The sequence below is a fragment of the Lactuca virosa genome, chromosome 7 (assembly GCF_052849685.1).
Source record: "Lactuca virosa cultivar CGN04683 chromosome 7, Lactuca_virosa_CGN04683_v6, whole genome shotgun sequence".
Classification (NCBI taxonomy): domain Eukaryota; kingdom Viridiplantae; phylum Streptophyta; class Magnoliopsida; order Asterales; family Asteraceae; genus Lactuca; species Lactuca virosa.
This window is the reverse complement of record NC_136432.1, coordinates 44498874-44514437: the sequence shown is the minus strand read 5'-3', so window position 1 is coordinate 44514437 and position 15564 is coordinate 44498874. Positions and strand designations below refer to the sequence as shown.

Genomic DNA, 15564 nt, shown 5'->3' with positions numbered 1-15564 from the left:
ATAAAGAAAGGGAGTGGATTTCTTGAAGATTTCAAACCTAGAAAATCAAAAAAAGATTTTGATTCTTGAAGATTTCAACCTAAGAAATTCAAACAACGCACTTGCAGATGTTGGTTAGATAGAGAAAAGAGAGAGATGAGCAAGGAGAAAGGTCCTGATTTTTTGCTAGACCCTTTTAGATTATTGAATTTTGAGAGAGAGAGAGAGAGAGAGAGAGAGAGAGAGAGAGAGAGAGAGAGAGAGCCATGATATTTTTCGAAAAAGGAAAGTTAAAGATGAAGATATCAACATTTATGATTTCTTTGTAGATTGTTGGATTGTTGAAATTTGAATGATATGGATCATATCATATAGTGATTCTTAATTACTCATCAGATTGATTTATTTCTATTAGAAGTGACACTAGGGGGATATGAGCATTACGGGCGACATTGAAAATAGAGGCAACATGGGCTATAAGGACGATTTAGACGATAGGTGCAACACCTATAAGGGCGACATGAGCAATTTTAGTGACTTTTGACGAGTCCAATTGGTGTCGCCCCTAGCTAATGCGCATGTCGCCCCTATTGGTGTTGCCCTTATTGCTTTATTTTTGTAGTGTTTTTTGAATATCCATCAGTAATTCGATGTGATGACATTTCCATACGACAAGAAAACAATAATTTCAATATCGTATTAATTATGATATTAATACAGATAACATTCATTATAGGATAAATTTCCTGTACATTAAAAAACAAATAACACTACAATATTACATGATAAATGAAGAAATTTATGACATAAAATAACAATGTAATAAATTACTAAATAAAACCTTGATATACAAATACACATAAAATTATAAAAATAAAAGGCGAATGGCAGTGTATATAAGATTAAACTAGCCTATGACTAGACCCAAACAACAGTAAGCATGTACAACATTAGTAGTGATATAGGGTACATTAGATAGATCACGTAACCAGTCCAAAGTGGGTAAACTGTCTTTGTACTTGTCAAAACTGACATCCCTACACAAATTATCATCACAACAAAAAGCTGAGCTGATACATCCCATGGCAGATCTTTTATGTATACAATTAATAAGAATGTGGTCAAACTACTCATACTACTCATGGAGACTCCTGAATAGATCTGCATAAAAAACAACAAATAAACAAGGTCAAACCAAATTTCTTTTCAACTTTACCCATCTATATGGTGTATGAAGATACATAAACATAAACATTAACAGAAAAAATTACCTGAGAAAACGTTAAAGATGAGGCTCGTTCAGTCTTTTGGGTTGCAGAGTGAATCGTTGATAAGATACGTGACATGTTTGTGGCACATGGTACTACACAATATGGGATGAGAAAGGAAGGGACATTCGCATGATTAGCAAAAGTCATAACATTCGATACAAGTGGTGATGAAACAAGACCCGACAGAACAGTCCCAAAGAGTATTAGACTCAAAGCCTCCAAAAACTCCAATATCGAAGTTTCAGCCTTAGAGATTATTTCCTTAGGTAGCAAAGCCTTTTGATGTTCTTCATCTGCATCCTATATAAACAAACATGTAAGAATTAGGTCACTTTACTTGTTATAACATGATAAATAGGCAAGTTTTGTGATGCATGCATTCAAATAATTAAAACTCTAGATGCAAGCTATCAATATATTAAACCATTTTTTAAGCAAAAGGGCCTTCCAAGTTGCAACAATATATGCTCAAAAAGAAAGCAAAAGATTCTTTTAATTTTCATGAAATAGAAAGTTACCTCACTAGGTTTGGTCGCGAAGAAGCTAAGAGGGTTATAATCATTTTGAGAGACTGATTTCCTTGCTTCCCGGAGCCATTTGATTAGAATTCTAACAAACTCATTTTCTTCAATAGATTGGTCGCCAGAGATATCAAACCGATCCATAATAATTTCTACAAGATCATCTTTTGTTGCATCGTTTGTTTGCAATTGTATTCCTAGAAGGAAAGTTTTCAATTCAACCTTCGACACTTTTCCATCTTGATTTTCATCAAGTCCCTTATAAATCCTGCACATCGATCGATATTTTTTCAATCGTGATCATTTTTCTATATAGTTCCAGAAATTAATGAGAATTTTGAGAATGAAATGTACTAACTCTCTAATAAGCCGCACGTTTGGCTTCCCGTTTGTAGAGAGTAACGTCTGTAATTTGTCCTTGACAAATTTTTGTGTCACATACTCGGATCTCCTGTTCTCTATCCATGGTTGGAACATCTACACGTAAATTAAAAGGAATTATATTCACTGAAATATATATAGCCTAGCAACTAGCAAGGTTAATTGAGATTTTCGATGGTTTGAAATGTTAAAGGCTAACCTGATACGTAACGTAAGTAATGTACATAGACAACACAAGGATGAGAGTGAGTAGAATTATCACTCGGGTTATTGATGTCGAATTGATGATTGTTGGGAGTTGGAGAAGGATAAAAGGGAATGTTGCCACAAGCATGATTCTTGCGGTGTAGCTTGTTTCATTATCAGTTGTAACTCCATATGCTAAAAAAAAAAGAAGACATAAGTTACCATAAACAAGCTAATATATATCTTAACGTGTAAAAGACTAGTGTACGCACCTGTCAATTTTTTGAAGAATGATGGTTCGTCTTCTTCTGATGAGATGGAGTCGTCATTATCATCTGAAAGATCATAGCTTCCGAAAGTGACGACTGATGGCCAAATTATCGTTAGACTCATGACCATCGATCCTGTCAGCGTGTTCATACTAGAAGTAGTTGATGAAGCACCTCCGTCTTCACTTGATAATGCTGACTCTGCAAATTAATCAATTAACATATTTCATTTAATTATTTCGATATATATTCTTATTTTGCAGTTTTCATTGCTCCATGTGTATGGGTTGCATTTGCATGATCAATGAGTACTAAAACTTTTTCATATATTTTTATTAGTATCTTAGTAAAAATTTATAGGTTTTTAAGATAATATATACAACACATAATTTAACAACTAAATTGGATTCATAGTTATATACGTCTTATATAGCTAAATGTTTATAAAAAGAACAAATTACGATTAAAACATCAATAACAATCCTATACTAAATTGTATTCATAGTTATATACGTCTTACATAGCTAAATGTTTATAAAAAGAACAAATTACGATTAAAACATCAATAACAATCCTATACTTTGAAGATATTCTAAATTTTTCAATGGTGGATGCCACATGTTCAAGTTAGAATGTGTTATATAAAAATTAACTTGAGAAAGAAAAATAATGTTTCAACTCAAAATGTTAAAACTTAAAAGATATTACCATTACCTACAAATAGTAACAATAATAATAATAATAACTTGTCGCATAAAGAAAGATAAAATAAAAATCTGGGAAAAAGAAGCTTACGAAGGACGAGGAAAAGCGTAGGGAAGTTTGCAAGAATATGAAACAAACTTGCACCAAAGATACCCGGCCCAATAAGACCAAAGAACTTATCGGATCCTTCAGAAACATACTTCTGACCAAGAGCCATCAAGTATTGATAAACCATATATAGGAAAAGTGCTCCCCATGTTTCGCTTGTGCATGGTAAGAACCCATATTTAGGTTCGCATGACACTGTTGCACCCTCTATATTTCCAAAAAACTCCATCAAAGCCACCACGAAAATAATTAAACTCCCATTTTTCACGTATATTTTCATCTTTCTTCTTGGATTTATAAGTGAATATCTGCTTAGAAATAGTGTTTGCAATTAGTTAATTAAGCTGGATTGAGAAAGCAAATTAAGTGGTGACAGGATTCAAGGGTGTTAAAGAAAAAACTCATGAAATTGAACAGGATATATAGGTGAAAGTATTTGATGAGCTTTTAGAATGCTTCTATGTATTTATAGACAATATAACAATGGTTGACCTATGATTTGTGATTAATTGATTAAAATATTCTCACGAATATTTAAACCTATTAATTAAGTCGAATCGCATATCTTTTGAAGTACCATAACCATTTATTAAGTTAAGTGTAAATTACAATTTTGGTTCATATTGTTTGGTTAGATTAGTACTTTCAGTTTAATCTTTGAAAATTTGACAAGATACATCCCTGTGATTTAAAGAAATTGCAATATATATATATATATATATATATATATATATATATATATTATTGTTTATTTTTTTTTATATTTTTTTATTTACATTTTACTTTATTTGTTTATATTTTTTATTATTTAGATTTTATTTGACATTTCTTAGAATATATTGTTTAATGTTTTTTACATTTTGTTCGTTATATTTTTTGATGTTTTTTTGAATAATTTTTTCTAGTTTTTTTGACGTGTTGTTTGAATACATTTTTTTTTGAAATTTTGTTTTGTTTATATTTTTTAAAATACTTTTTGTAAAAAATGTAAAATAGTTTATTAAATGTTAATATTATTAACATAGATTAGGTATAAAGTTATTTTTTAATAGGATTAATAGATATGCTAACCGAAATTCGAAAAAGGGTTTTAGGTTATATAATGGCTAATTGGAAACAATATAACTCGAAAACGAACAAAATTTCTAAAAATAAAAAAATAAACTCGAAAACATTAACACATGTGTTTGAGTTATAGGAATTCTGATTAGCATTTGTCATTCACAACAAAATGTAAAAACAAATTCTAAAACTAAAAAATTGAACTCGAAGCCATTGACATTAGTTTCGAATTCATTTTTTTATTTTTAGAAATTTTGTTCGTTTTCAAGTTATATTGTTTCCAATTAGCCATTGTATAACTTAAAAGCCGTTTTCGAATTTCGGTTAGCCTATCTATTAATCCTATCAAAAAAATAATTTTATAGCTAATCTATGTTAATAGTACTCACATTTAACGAACTATTTTATATTTTTTACAAAAATAAAAAAATTAAATATATAAACAAACAAAACGTCAAAAAAAATGCATCCAAACAACACGTCAAAAAACTAGAAAAAATTATTTAAAAAAACATCAAAAAATATAAACGAACAAAATGTAATAAAAATTAAACAATATATTCGACAAAATGTCAAATAAAATCTAAATAATAAAAAAATGTAAGCAAAAAAATATAAAAAAAAATTAAACAATATATATATATATATATATATATATATATATATATATATATATATATAAGAAAGACAAAAATATAAAGGTAAGGTTAAAATGGTATTTTTAATTGGACTAAGGATGTACAATGCAATTTCTTTAAATCCTTGTATCTTGTCAATTTTTCAAAGGTTGGACTGAAAGTGAGAATCTAACCAAACCACAAGGACCAAAACTATAATTTACTTTTACCGTTAGTTAATTAGAAAATTTTCTTTTAAAGGTTTTGCTTAGAGTCTTGATAATTTAATGATAGTAAGAGAAATTGAGATGACATCATCAATGAAAATCTTTACTTAGGTGATTTTTCACTTAGGCCATGTGGAATGGATGTCACAAACCGCGAACGACGTCAGCATTCATCTCCTTTAACCTTATTCCATAACAACTTTGGTTTACACATCATTAACCATGATACGTTTTGCAGAGAAAAGAAAGAAACGAAGAAAGATTTAATTGGATGTTGTCACATGTGGTGGTGATCACAATCCATCACGATCACATGCACCATGATGTATGGGATGGTGTGTATGGTCGTGATGGTCTGTCACCATGGTCACAAACTTATTAATTATTTGGTATACTAGAAGGCCTTAGGGAATTTATTATCCACATGGATATATGCATATTACGTGGATGATCGTCAAGAACCACCGCAATCATGAATTTGGCATCCATAATAGGGGCAGACCTATGTGTATGCCCGGTGCTACCCCGTAAATTTGTCCGAGTAGTATTAAAATTCAAACTTTTTTTTTTTTATGTATAGATGAAACCATTGAAAAATTATTCGGCTAACCTAAGTTTTTTAATTCAAATAAATATTTCAAACTAAAATGATATGACGTTAAATAGCCTAAACAAAAAAAGAACTCATAGTCCAAATAGAATGGGACCAGAAATTTAATGAATTTGTTGTCTAATTATACCGACTAGTTGGTTTGATCAGGGAAGAAAGAAATAAACAGAAGATATGCTCGTCTTTCTCTTGCCAGTAACACACGCCCTTGACCCTACTCCTCCCACTTTCGACGCTTTTTCCGGTAGCTTTCATTGTCACTATGAGTGTTTGGGGGTCCAATAGCTTCAACGACTTCCCTCACCACCTGGAAGAATGAAACAAGCATAAGCAAGTTCAGGCTTATTTATATTATTTGTCATTTTGTTGAAAACTTGAATCAACCATTAGGTTTATTTGATTAGGGTTACTACTTAATTATTACTTTTTATTATAGATTTCTATTTAATTTTAGTCAAGTTTATCTTATTATCTAATCTAATGTTTGTCTAATAGCAGATGATAAGGTGTGTCCATGCTATTACAGTTTATCAAAGCTTTCAACTTTATTGTTGTCTATGTTACACAACCACAAGTTATTTAAATACAATAATTCAAGTTTATCAAAGTCTAAGTAGCTAAAATTGTCCTTTGTTTGTGAAACACTTTGGATTTAGCCAAAAATAGATAATTTAAAATTGGTCTAGAATGTAACGGTCTCAAGATAGAGCTAGTTGATTTAAGAATATTGGGATAATTATTCATCACGACGGTAATCAAATGTTATTGGTAGAAGATTATTTATGGAAAATAATCTAAACGAAAGTCGTAGTATTCGTTAAACCAAGAGTGGGCATATAGAGAACTTCTAAATCTGACTTCACATGAAAAAGTTACGATTTTTCGAAAATTCAGCGCAACAGTGTGCGACTCAGAAACCGAAATTAAGAACGGTCAATTGTTAGGAAAAAACAATCTAAACGCGAGTTGAAGATCTCGTAGACACAATTCTGTTGATTTAAAGACAGTCGCCAACGAATGTCGTATTAGATAGTTATGATTTTTATACGGATTTTAACAGTTTAAGCCTATAAAAATATAACTTTAAAACTAAAATGAGAATTAGCCGACAGAGTCTAAATGAAAGTTGTAGATCTTGTCAATAGCTACGTGTGAATATAAAGAATGTCGAAAACGGAGCTCGTATAAAAAGTTACGAAATTTAGAAAATCTGCGTTTTTGCACGACAGACGCTTCTAGAAGGTGGCAACGCGGATCACAAGGAAGATAAAACATCGCACAAAATGGAAGGAGAAACGTCTCCCTAAGTGTGCGATGCACACCTCTAAAAGCCGTGATGCGAATATGAAAAATTCAATTATAAAATGGCAACAACCCCTCATTCGTCTCCACACTTTTCTCTACTTCCTCTCAACTTCTAAACCCAATTTTTGGGTATTTTCTTTGGGATTTCGGAGTACTTTAGTTTATCGAAGCTCTGGGTAGCTAGGCTCAACTAGTAGAAGCTCTTGGGTCAGAGTTCTGCCAGTGCAATTTCCGGAAATTTGTGAGGAAAATCTCTGTAAGTTAACTTATATTACTTTCAGTGTAACTTATATTTATAATCATAATCATTATGTCAAACCTACAAATAAGATTTATCAGTGATTCAAAGTCATTATACTGATTGATCTACTTAGGGAGTGATGTCTATGTGGAATTTAGCGAGGTGTTTAAAGTTGGATTTCCAAACTATACTTCGTATACCTTATAACACTACCGAAAATCACAACAAATTTAAACTTTTCAAAAACACATTGATGTTATAGAATCTTTACAAACCAATGTTTCCAAAATATTTATCCAACATCATAGTATCCCAAAATCATAAAAACCCATAACAAGAATATGTGTACGGTCACACCTTCGTCTTTCCACGAGCCTAGGAAGTACCTGAAACAAAAAAATGAAACCGTAAGCCAAAGCTTAGTGAGTTCCCCCAAAGTAACAACACAAAGCAGATAATATATACAATCAAACATGTCGGGTCCAATCAACCATTGGGTTGGAACACCCCAGGCCCAATCAATCATAGGGTCCAGTCATCCTCGGGATGGAATACCCTAGATTGGAATGCCATATATATATATATATATATATATATATATATATATATATATATATATATATATATATATATATATATATATATATCGGGTCCATTCAACCATCAGGTTGGAATACCCCAGACCCAGTCAACCATAGGGTCCACTCATCCTCGGGATGGAATACCCTAGGTTGGAATGCCAATGTACAATCATCTATTAGGATGGAATACCCTTGGTCTGTTGGCTCACGCACAAAGCAGTAAAGCCTCAACCACCAACCAAATATGTGCACATATAGCTGATAACATATAAGCAGTCGACATACAATCATACAGACCTAACAGGTTACTACAGTATAATAATATACTATCACATAACATAATCTTTAATCCAATGGGCCGGCCTTGGTGCCTTCGACCCGTAAGTATAGTGAGAAAGACTCACCTCACAGTCTGAAAAGTAGCTGATGAGGTCTCAACTCCGAATCTCAGCTCTAACTGTCACCTATCCAATCAAAGGACAAATTCAAAATCTTCATCCAAAATACCCAAAATACGCTTGAGTCAAACTTGGTCAAAGTCATGGTCAAACTGATCAAAATCCATAATTCAACTGATTCAACCCAACCGAGTCAACCCAGCCGAGTCAACTCGGCCGAATCGACCCAGAAAGTGTACACGGGGCATACTCTGGAGGTACGCGAGGTGTACTCCTCCATTGACCAGATCGGGGTTGTTGACTGTGTACGTTGGGCGTACGCCCAGGTATGCTCAGCGTAACTCCAAACTTTTCTTTTTTCTCATTAAGTGCTTAATATAATGACTTAATACGTCCAATTACAGATCCAAGGTTAAAATTTCATTAGGAGTAATAAAGTTTCCAACTTTATGACCTTGCATGCTCAATAAGTGCTTAATCCATGAAAAGCCAACATCTTAATGCCTTAACAGTCTCAATAACATGCATGGGACAAAACCAACTATTGGGACTCCATTTTTATGACTAAGTCCTTTACTAAGGTCTGAAAATACAACTTAATGAATCATGAACATGCCATGATCAAGATATAACATTTTGGGACCAAAAGTATCATTAAAACATCCATTTCTAGATCTATATGATGGAGGGGTAAAGTTGCAAGCTTTATACCTTCAAAAGGTTGCAAATGAGGTAGAAATCCCAGATCCAAAGTGCTTTACTCCTCCAAGATGAGCTCTACTTCTTTCCTTCTTCTTCAAAGCACAAAAACACGGACATTTAAGCTAGAAATTGCTTCTCAAGGTGAATTAGGGTTCCAAAAACATATCAAGAGGATGGAGGCTGATGAGGTGAGGAGAAATGAGTCTATAATGGGGTTTAAATATGAGTTATACCCTAAAGATTAGGGTTTCCATATATGGCAAGTACGCCCTGCATACAAGACATTCACCCAGCATACTGGGGCGCGCCCTAGTACGCTCAGCGTAGACACATACGCATGGCGTACTCCCCCAAGGGTAATTTACAAAAATGCCACTAAAGACCTTTTTGCACTCTTTCTTGAACTTAGGGACCAAAATACAACATAATTAAATTTATTGGGTTAAAATTAGAAGTACCTCATCATTGGGATGTTACAGTTATCCCTCACTTAATCTAGACTTCGTCCTTGAATTCGGCTGCGACGAGTAATTTAGGATAATGCTCCCGCATCTCAGCCTCCGGCTCCCAGGTCCACTCAGAGTCTCTCGGATGCTGCCACTGTACCTTTACCAAAGTATCTCCTTATTGTGCAGGACCTTCATATTTCTTTCCAGAAAAGCTACTGGTCTCTTAGTATAGTTCAGGCGCTCAGCGACCTGAATATCATCCAACAGAACCACTACCTCGTTTTCCAACACACATTTCGGCAACTGAGAGAAATGGAAAGTGTTGTGGATCTGACTAAGCTCGCTCGACATATCCAACCTGTAAGCTACCTTGCCAACCTTGGAAATCCCCCGAAAAGGTCCAATATACCGGGGACCCAATTTCCATCTCTTCCTAAAGCGTATCACACCCTTCCAGGGTGAGACCTTCAGGAGCACCATATCACCAACCTGAAACTCCAACTCTGATCGACGCCGGTCGGCATAGCTCTTCTGTTGACTCTGAGTGGTCTACAGTCTCTGACTGATCTGCTGAATAAGCTCCGTGGTCGGAAGGACTACTTCGGTCCTTCCCATGACCCTATGACCAACCTCTTCCCAACAAACCGGGGTACGAAATCTCCGACCATACAAGAGCTCAAATGATGGAGCACCAATGATGTAGTGATAACTGTTGTTGTAGGAGAACTAATCAAGAGGTAGCTAGGAATCCTATTCCCCCCAAAATCAATAACACAGGCCTGCAACATATCCTCAAGGGTCTGTATAGTCCGCTCACTCTGGCCGTCAGTCTGCAGATGATATGCAGTGCTGAAATGTAACCTCTTGCCCAGTTCCTTGTGGAACTTATGCTGGAAACAGGAAGTGAACCGAACATCTCGGTCTGAAACAATGGATACCAGACCCATGACGAGCAACGATCTCCCATACATACACGTCGGCCACTTTTCGGTTGATGAGCTCTCCTGAATGGCCAAGAAGTGGGCACTCTTGGTCAATCGATCCACGATGACCTATATAGCATCAAAACCCTTGGCCTTCTTCGGCAACTTGGTGATAAAATACATGGTGATATGTTGCCACTTCCATATGGGAATCTCCAAAGGCTGTAGTTTCCCATGCGGCCTCTGGTTCTCGGCCTTGACCATCCTACAGGTCAAGCACGTCTTAACGTACCAGGTTATCTCCTTGTTCATACACGACCACCAATAACTCAATTTGAGATCTTGATCCATCTTGGTGGCTCTCGGGTGTACAAAAGACCACATATAGATATTTTTGGATTAGGTGTCTAAGCCCATAACTATAATTGGTATGTACTTGACCTGATAGTAGCAAGGTCTTTTTGGGTTGCCTTCGCCATATCAATTTGATAGGATAAGTTTTGGAGAAAGAGGTTAATTAATGATTTATTAATATATTATATGAATAATATATTAATTGAGAAATCATATTATTTAATTATTATTGAACAGAAATTAATTTGGATTTAATTTAGTGATCAAAAGAGACTGATTAAAAGAACGAGGACTGATTATGTAAATCAGTAATAGTTGTAGTCTGGGCTAATGGATCATCTTGATATGGGGTGGGCGAAAACCTATGGGAAGCCCATAGAGTTTTCGTCCAAGGCCTTTCATGCGGGTCTGTGGATTGCTTAGGGCCTAAACAAGGGAATTAGGGTTTCCAGTTGAAAACCCTAGCAGCCTCAACTATAAAAGGAACCCCCAACCTCCAGTTTTCGGCCACTGCTTCCTCAGAAGAAACCCTAGCCGAAATCTGCCTCTCCTTCTCCTCATTCTTTGCTTGTGGTGTTTATGACTCCATTAGAGGTGCAACGCTTGAGGCAATAAGCTCTTGAAGGTCAAGATCAAGGAAAGGATTGCTTGTTATTACTAGTTAACAAGAAAGGTATTCTTCTAACCCAAGTTTATTCATTGAATCCGAAAATTGTATGCTAGTTTAGGGTTCTTGCTTTGGAAAATTGATTTGCATGTATAACTTGAGAAAAACCTAGATCCAAAGCAATTAGGGTTGCATGTGCACCATAAGAATGTTGTAATGCTCAAAACCCATCAGTGGTATCAGAGCTTAGGGTGTTTTTCTGTTATATTTGATGCTATTGTGTTTTGCCAAAGCTGGAACAAAATCGATTTTGGCTCTCTAACTGCAGAACTCGACGAGTCCTAAGATGGACTCGACGAGTCCATGCCCTGACTCGACGAGTCCATGCCTTTACTCGACGAGTTGGTTCGTCAGTTGGCAGATTTTTCGGATTCAAGCCCAAATTAGATAAGGATCATTATCTTAAATTGTTTTAACTGTTAAAATTCGAATTTTCTATTATGGTAATGAATATCTTCATCTAATTGGAAGATAATGGTCAAATTTTAGATAATGTACAAAATTATGTGATTAGTTTAATTATTTAAAATTTGATCTAGAAGTTTTGAAGGTTTCAAAACTTGCTCTCAAGTTTTGGAATTTAAAATTTGATTAAAAGTTTTAATTTTGAAATATTAAATTCTAACACCCTAGTGTTTTAAAAGTTTAAAATACAACCCTTATACTATTATAATATTAAAAGATTAATATGTATATATATGTATAAGAAGAGTCAGTCTTACCGTTAGTAGGCCTCATTCACGAAGCTGATCTATAAGGGGTGTATAAGGAAGCGACTTGTAAAATGACTGTCATTGGGTATCCACTCTTACCCACCGCACTCTTGACTAGTGGAGGGTCGTTAGCCAAACGGGTAGGATAGATCATTAATTCCTCATTAATAAGTATAATGAATATTATAAAGTAACTAAATGTTTTTATAAATTCTCAATCTTAGTTACTTTAGAAAAAATGTGAAAATGATGATATTCCATGAAATTGCACTTTGCACCTTGCTAAGTCGTTAATGGAGCGCGTGTGGCTAATCGGCACACTAACTTGGACTAATAAGGGTGGCAAAGAGTAGCTCGAGAATTACCATAGATCAATGGAGCGTGTGTGGTTAACCGACACATTGATTAGGTGGTAAACGACATCGAGAGTGCCAAGTTAATTTGCATGGTTATTCACACCTTATTTGTGATCCTCGGTATCCCAGTCACAAACTTGAAGGGCATAATCGAGATTAAACATGCCATTGAAAAGTTTAATGAATCTCAAAAGAATATAGGAATTTCATTTCATTTAAAACCTAATTCTTCATTTCGTTTTTCGTGGTGGAATTGGTAAATCGTCATTTACCTACCTTCAAATAATTTGCAATTGGATTATGGCATCCCTCTTCCGAATTGTGAATTATTGTGTTGGGTCCTAGCCTTAATATTTTATTTAGGTGTTATATTAAGGATTGCTTATCTAATCAAAACTTTGTTCCTTTTCTTTTTCAGATGTTTGGCTCAAACAACGCTTCTGGCTCGAACTCCAACTCCTCAAGCTCCTTTTCTCTTTTGAACATTTGTGGGAGGGTCACATTCGTTGGATCCAATTTTAATGATTGGATTCACAACATTCGTATGGCCCTACGATACGAGGAGAAAGAATACGTCCTCGGCAAAGAGCTCAAAGAGATAGATGGAACCAAAGCTTTTGTTGAACAAATAGCTGAGTATAGGGCTCACGAAAAGGACTCGACAAAGGTATCGTGTATAATGGTAGCCACTATGACTCCAGAGCTGTAGCGGTTCTACGAGGACTACTGGCCTTACGACATGTGACAAGATTTGATGGAAAAGTACCATCAAAGCGCGCGTCAGGAAAGGTACAAGATTTTTGCCTCGTTGATAACAACCAAGATGAAAGATGGAGACTCCATCACAAGCCACTTGCAAAGGATGCAAAGGTATGTGGATCGGTTGCTCAAGTTGAATGTCAACTTTGACGAAGAGTTAGCGATTGATATTATCCTACACTCTTTACCTCCTTGTTATGATCAATTCAAGATGGCTTATCATATGAACAAGGAGGAAGTCACCTTGAGCAAACTTCAAGGTTTGTTGAGAACTGCTGAAAGTGGACTTAAAGGCAAAGTTGTCGAGTCCACCCCTACTGCTGCTTCCCCCGTCCTCGCTATAGGACATGGAAAAGGGAAGAAGAGGAAAGCTCCCTCTAAGATCCACAAGGTAAAGTCCCATGATGGATCGTCTTCAAATGAATCCAAAGGTAAAGCCGGTTCTGCCACTCCCTCATCCAATCCTGAAGAAGCAACGTGCTTCTACTGTAACGACAAGGCGCATTGGAAACGAAGCTGCCTAAAATACGTGTAGCACATCAAGGATGGGAAGATAAAGCCCTCCTTCGCAGGTATTTATGCTATTCAATCTAATAACTCATCACATGCTAGTTCTTGTGTCCTTGATATAGGATGTGGTTTTTGTTGGGTTTTGAGCACTATAACACTCCTATGGTGCACATGCAACCCTAAATGCTTTGGATTTTTGTTTTCTCTAATTATACATGCATTTTCTTTTTCCAAAGCATTCTCCCTAACTAGTATACAATTGGAGCTATATAATATAAAACATAGTTTGGATGCTTACCTCTTGAGTAGAGTAAAGTTCTTGACCTTTGAAAGCTTGGGCACCTCAAGTGTGATGCCTATATTGGTTCACAAACACCAAAATGCAAGAGGAGGTTTTAGGAGAATAAGATGCTTGACTCCAAAGAGGGTGTAGCCGATTTTGGCTTATAGGGTCACTATTTATAATGTGGCAAACACTAGGGTTACACTTGGTAAACCCTAATGCTTCATGACTTTTCACATTCTTATGCTCCATGGGTTAACCTCCATGGATTATCTTATTGGTTTAGCCCAACCATATAGTCATGGATCACTAGCCCAAATGACAAGAATCATTGATTTACATAATCAATCCCCATATATTTAATTAGTCTCTTTTGATCACAAAATTAATTCCAAATTAATTCTTCATCAATACTAATTAAAAAATATAAATATATTATACTTTGTAATATATTAATAAATCACAAATAACCTTATTCTCAAAAATCCTTCCTATCAAATTGCACTGGTGAAGGCAACCCAAAAAGGGACCATGCTACAATCGGGTCAAGTACATACCAGTAATAGTTATGGGCTTAGACACCAAATCCAACAGTCTCCCACTTGGATAAGTCTAATAACTATTAATGCTAATGCACTTCAGGATACGACTTAGCAATCGTAAGCTTTCAAAAGCCTTTGTCAACTCTGACCCAGTCAGTGACGCATCCTTTAGATAAGTGATCATATACTACTCTGTTCTCAAGATATCAGCTAGACAAATACATGGAACAATGTCATACTCATTGTCCATCAGTTTGTTTCCCAATTTCCGATTCGTATGACATAGAACATAACTGAACATATCAATTTAGTTCTGATCGGGCCCGACACATAAGTCAAAACAGAATCATCGAGGGGTCCAAGATATCGCCTTTAATCCTCTTAGGATAAAAGGGAACATATAAACTTCGACATTATATGCTTGTACTAACTACTCAATAAATCATGCACAATGATACGTTTTATAACATCAAGTTACTGATGCGTTTTCGTATCATCAATGCACAACTAACTTGTAGTCAACAACTCATATACATTGGTTTGAAGACTAATATGATATTATCGTCTCACGATCACTGGTGATGAATTCCATGAAGTGATTCAAGTGAGCGTGGGTTGATCCAATAAACAAATCTTATTTCAAAAGTACACATGAATGGTGTAGCAAACCTGTTGCTATGCCTAACTCCTTAGAAAATCTTACAAGCCAACTCATGATAGTCTTCTTTCATACTTACTTCCAACATATGATCGACTGTGGATAGTTTGAATAATCTTATTATTCGGGAAGTCAAAACATGCAAAGTGAAACACAAGAATAATATTAATCCTATATGGCCCCAAAA

The 15564-nt window shown here is 35.1% G+C and overlaps 1 protein-coding gene across 1 annotated transcript; it reads right to left on the bottom strand.

The window, feature by feature from the left end:
• Window positions 1–648: 648 nt before the first annotated feature.
• LOC145125135 (sodium/calcium exchanger NCL2-like) lies at window positions 649–3841 on the bottom strand. Its single transcript, XM_079060620.1, has 7 exons — window positions 3403–3841; window positions 2611–2808; window positions 2352–2533; window positions 2130–2248; window positions 1769–2039; window positions 1251–1550; window positions 649–1140 (listed from the first exon to the last, which is right to left on the bottom strand). Exons 1-7 carry the CDS (start codon window positions 3698–3700, stop codon window positions 898–900), a joined length of 1611 nt encoding a protein of 536 aa, XP_078916746.1. The 5' UTR covers window positions 3701–3841; the 3' UTR covers window positions 649–897.
• Between the last annotated feature and the right edge of the window lie 11723 nt (window positions 3842–15564).

Coding starts and splice junctions, on each gene's coding strand:
- LOC145125135 (XM_079060620.1), bottom strand. CDS start 3,700: ATGAAAATATACGTGAAAAATGGGAGTTTAATTATTTTCGTGGTGGCT. Junction 2,040..2,129: donor AACGTGCGGCTTATTAGAGA/GTTAGTACATTT, acceptor ATCGATGTGCAG/GATTTATAAGGGACTTGATG. Junction 1,141..1,250: donor CATCTTTAACGTTTTCTCAG/GTAATTTTTTCT, acceptor TTTTTTATGCAG/ATCTATTCAGGAGTCTCCAT.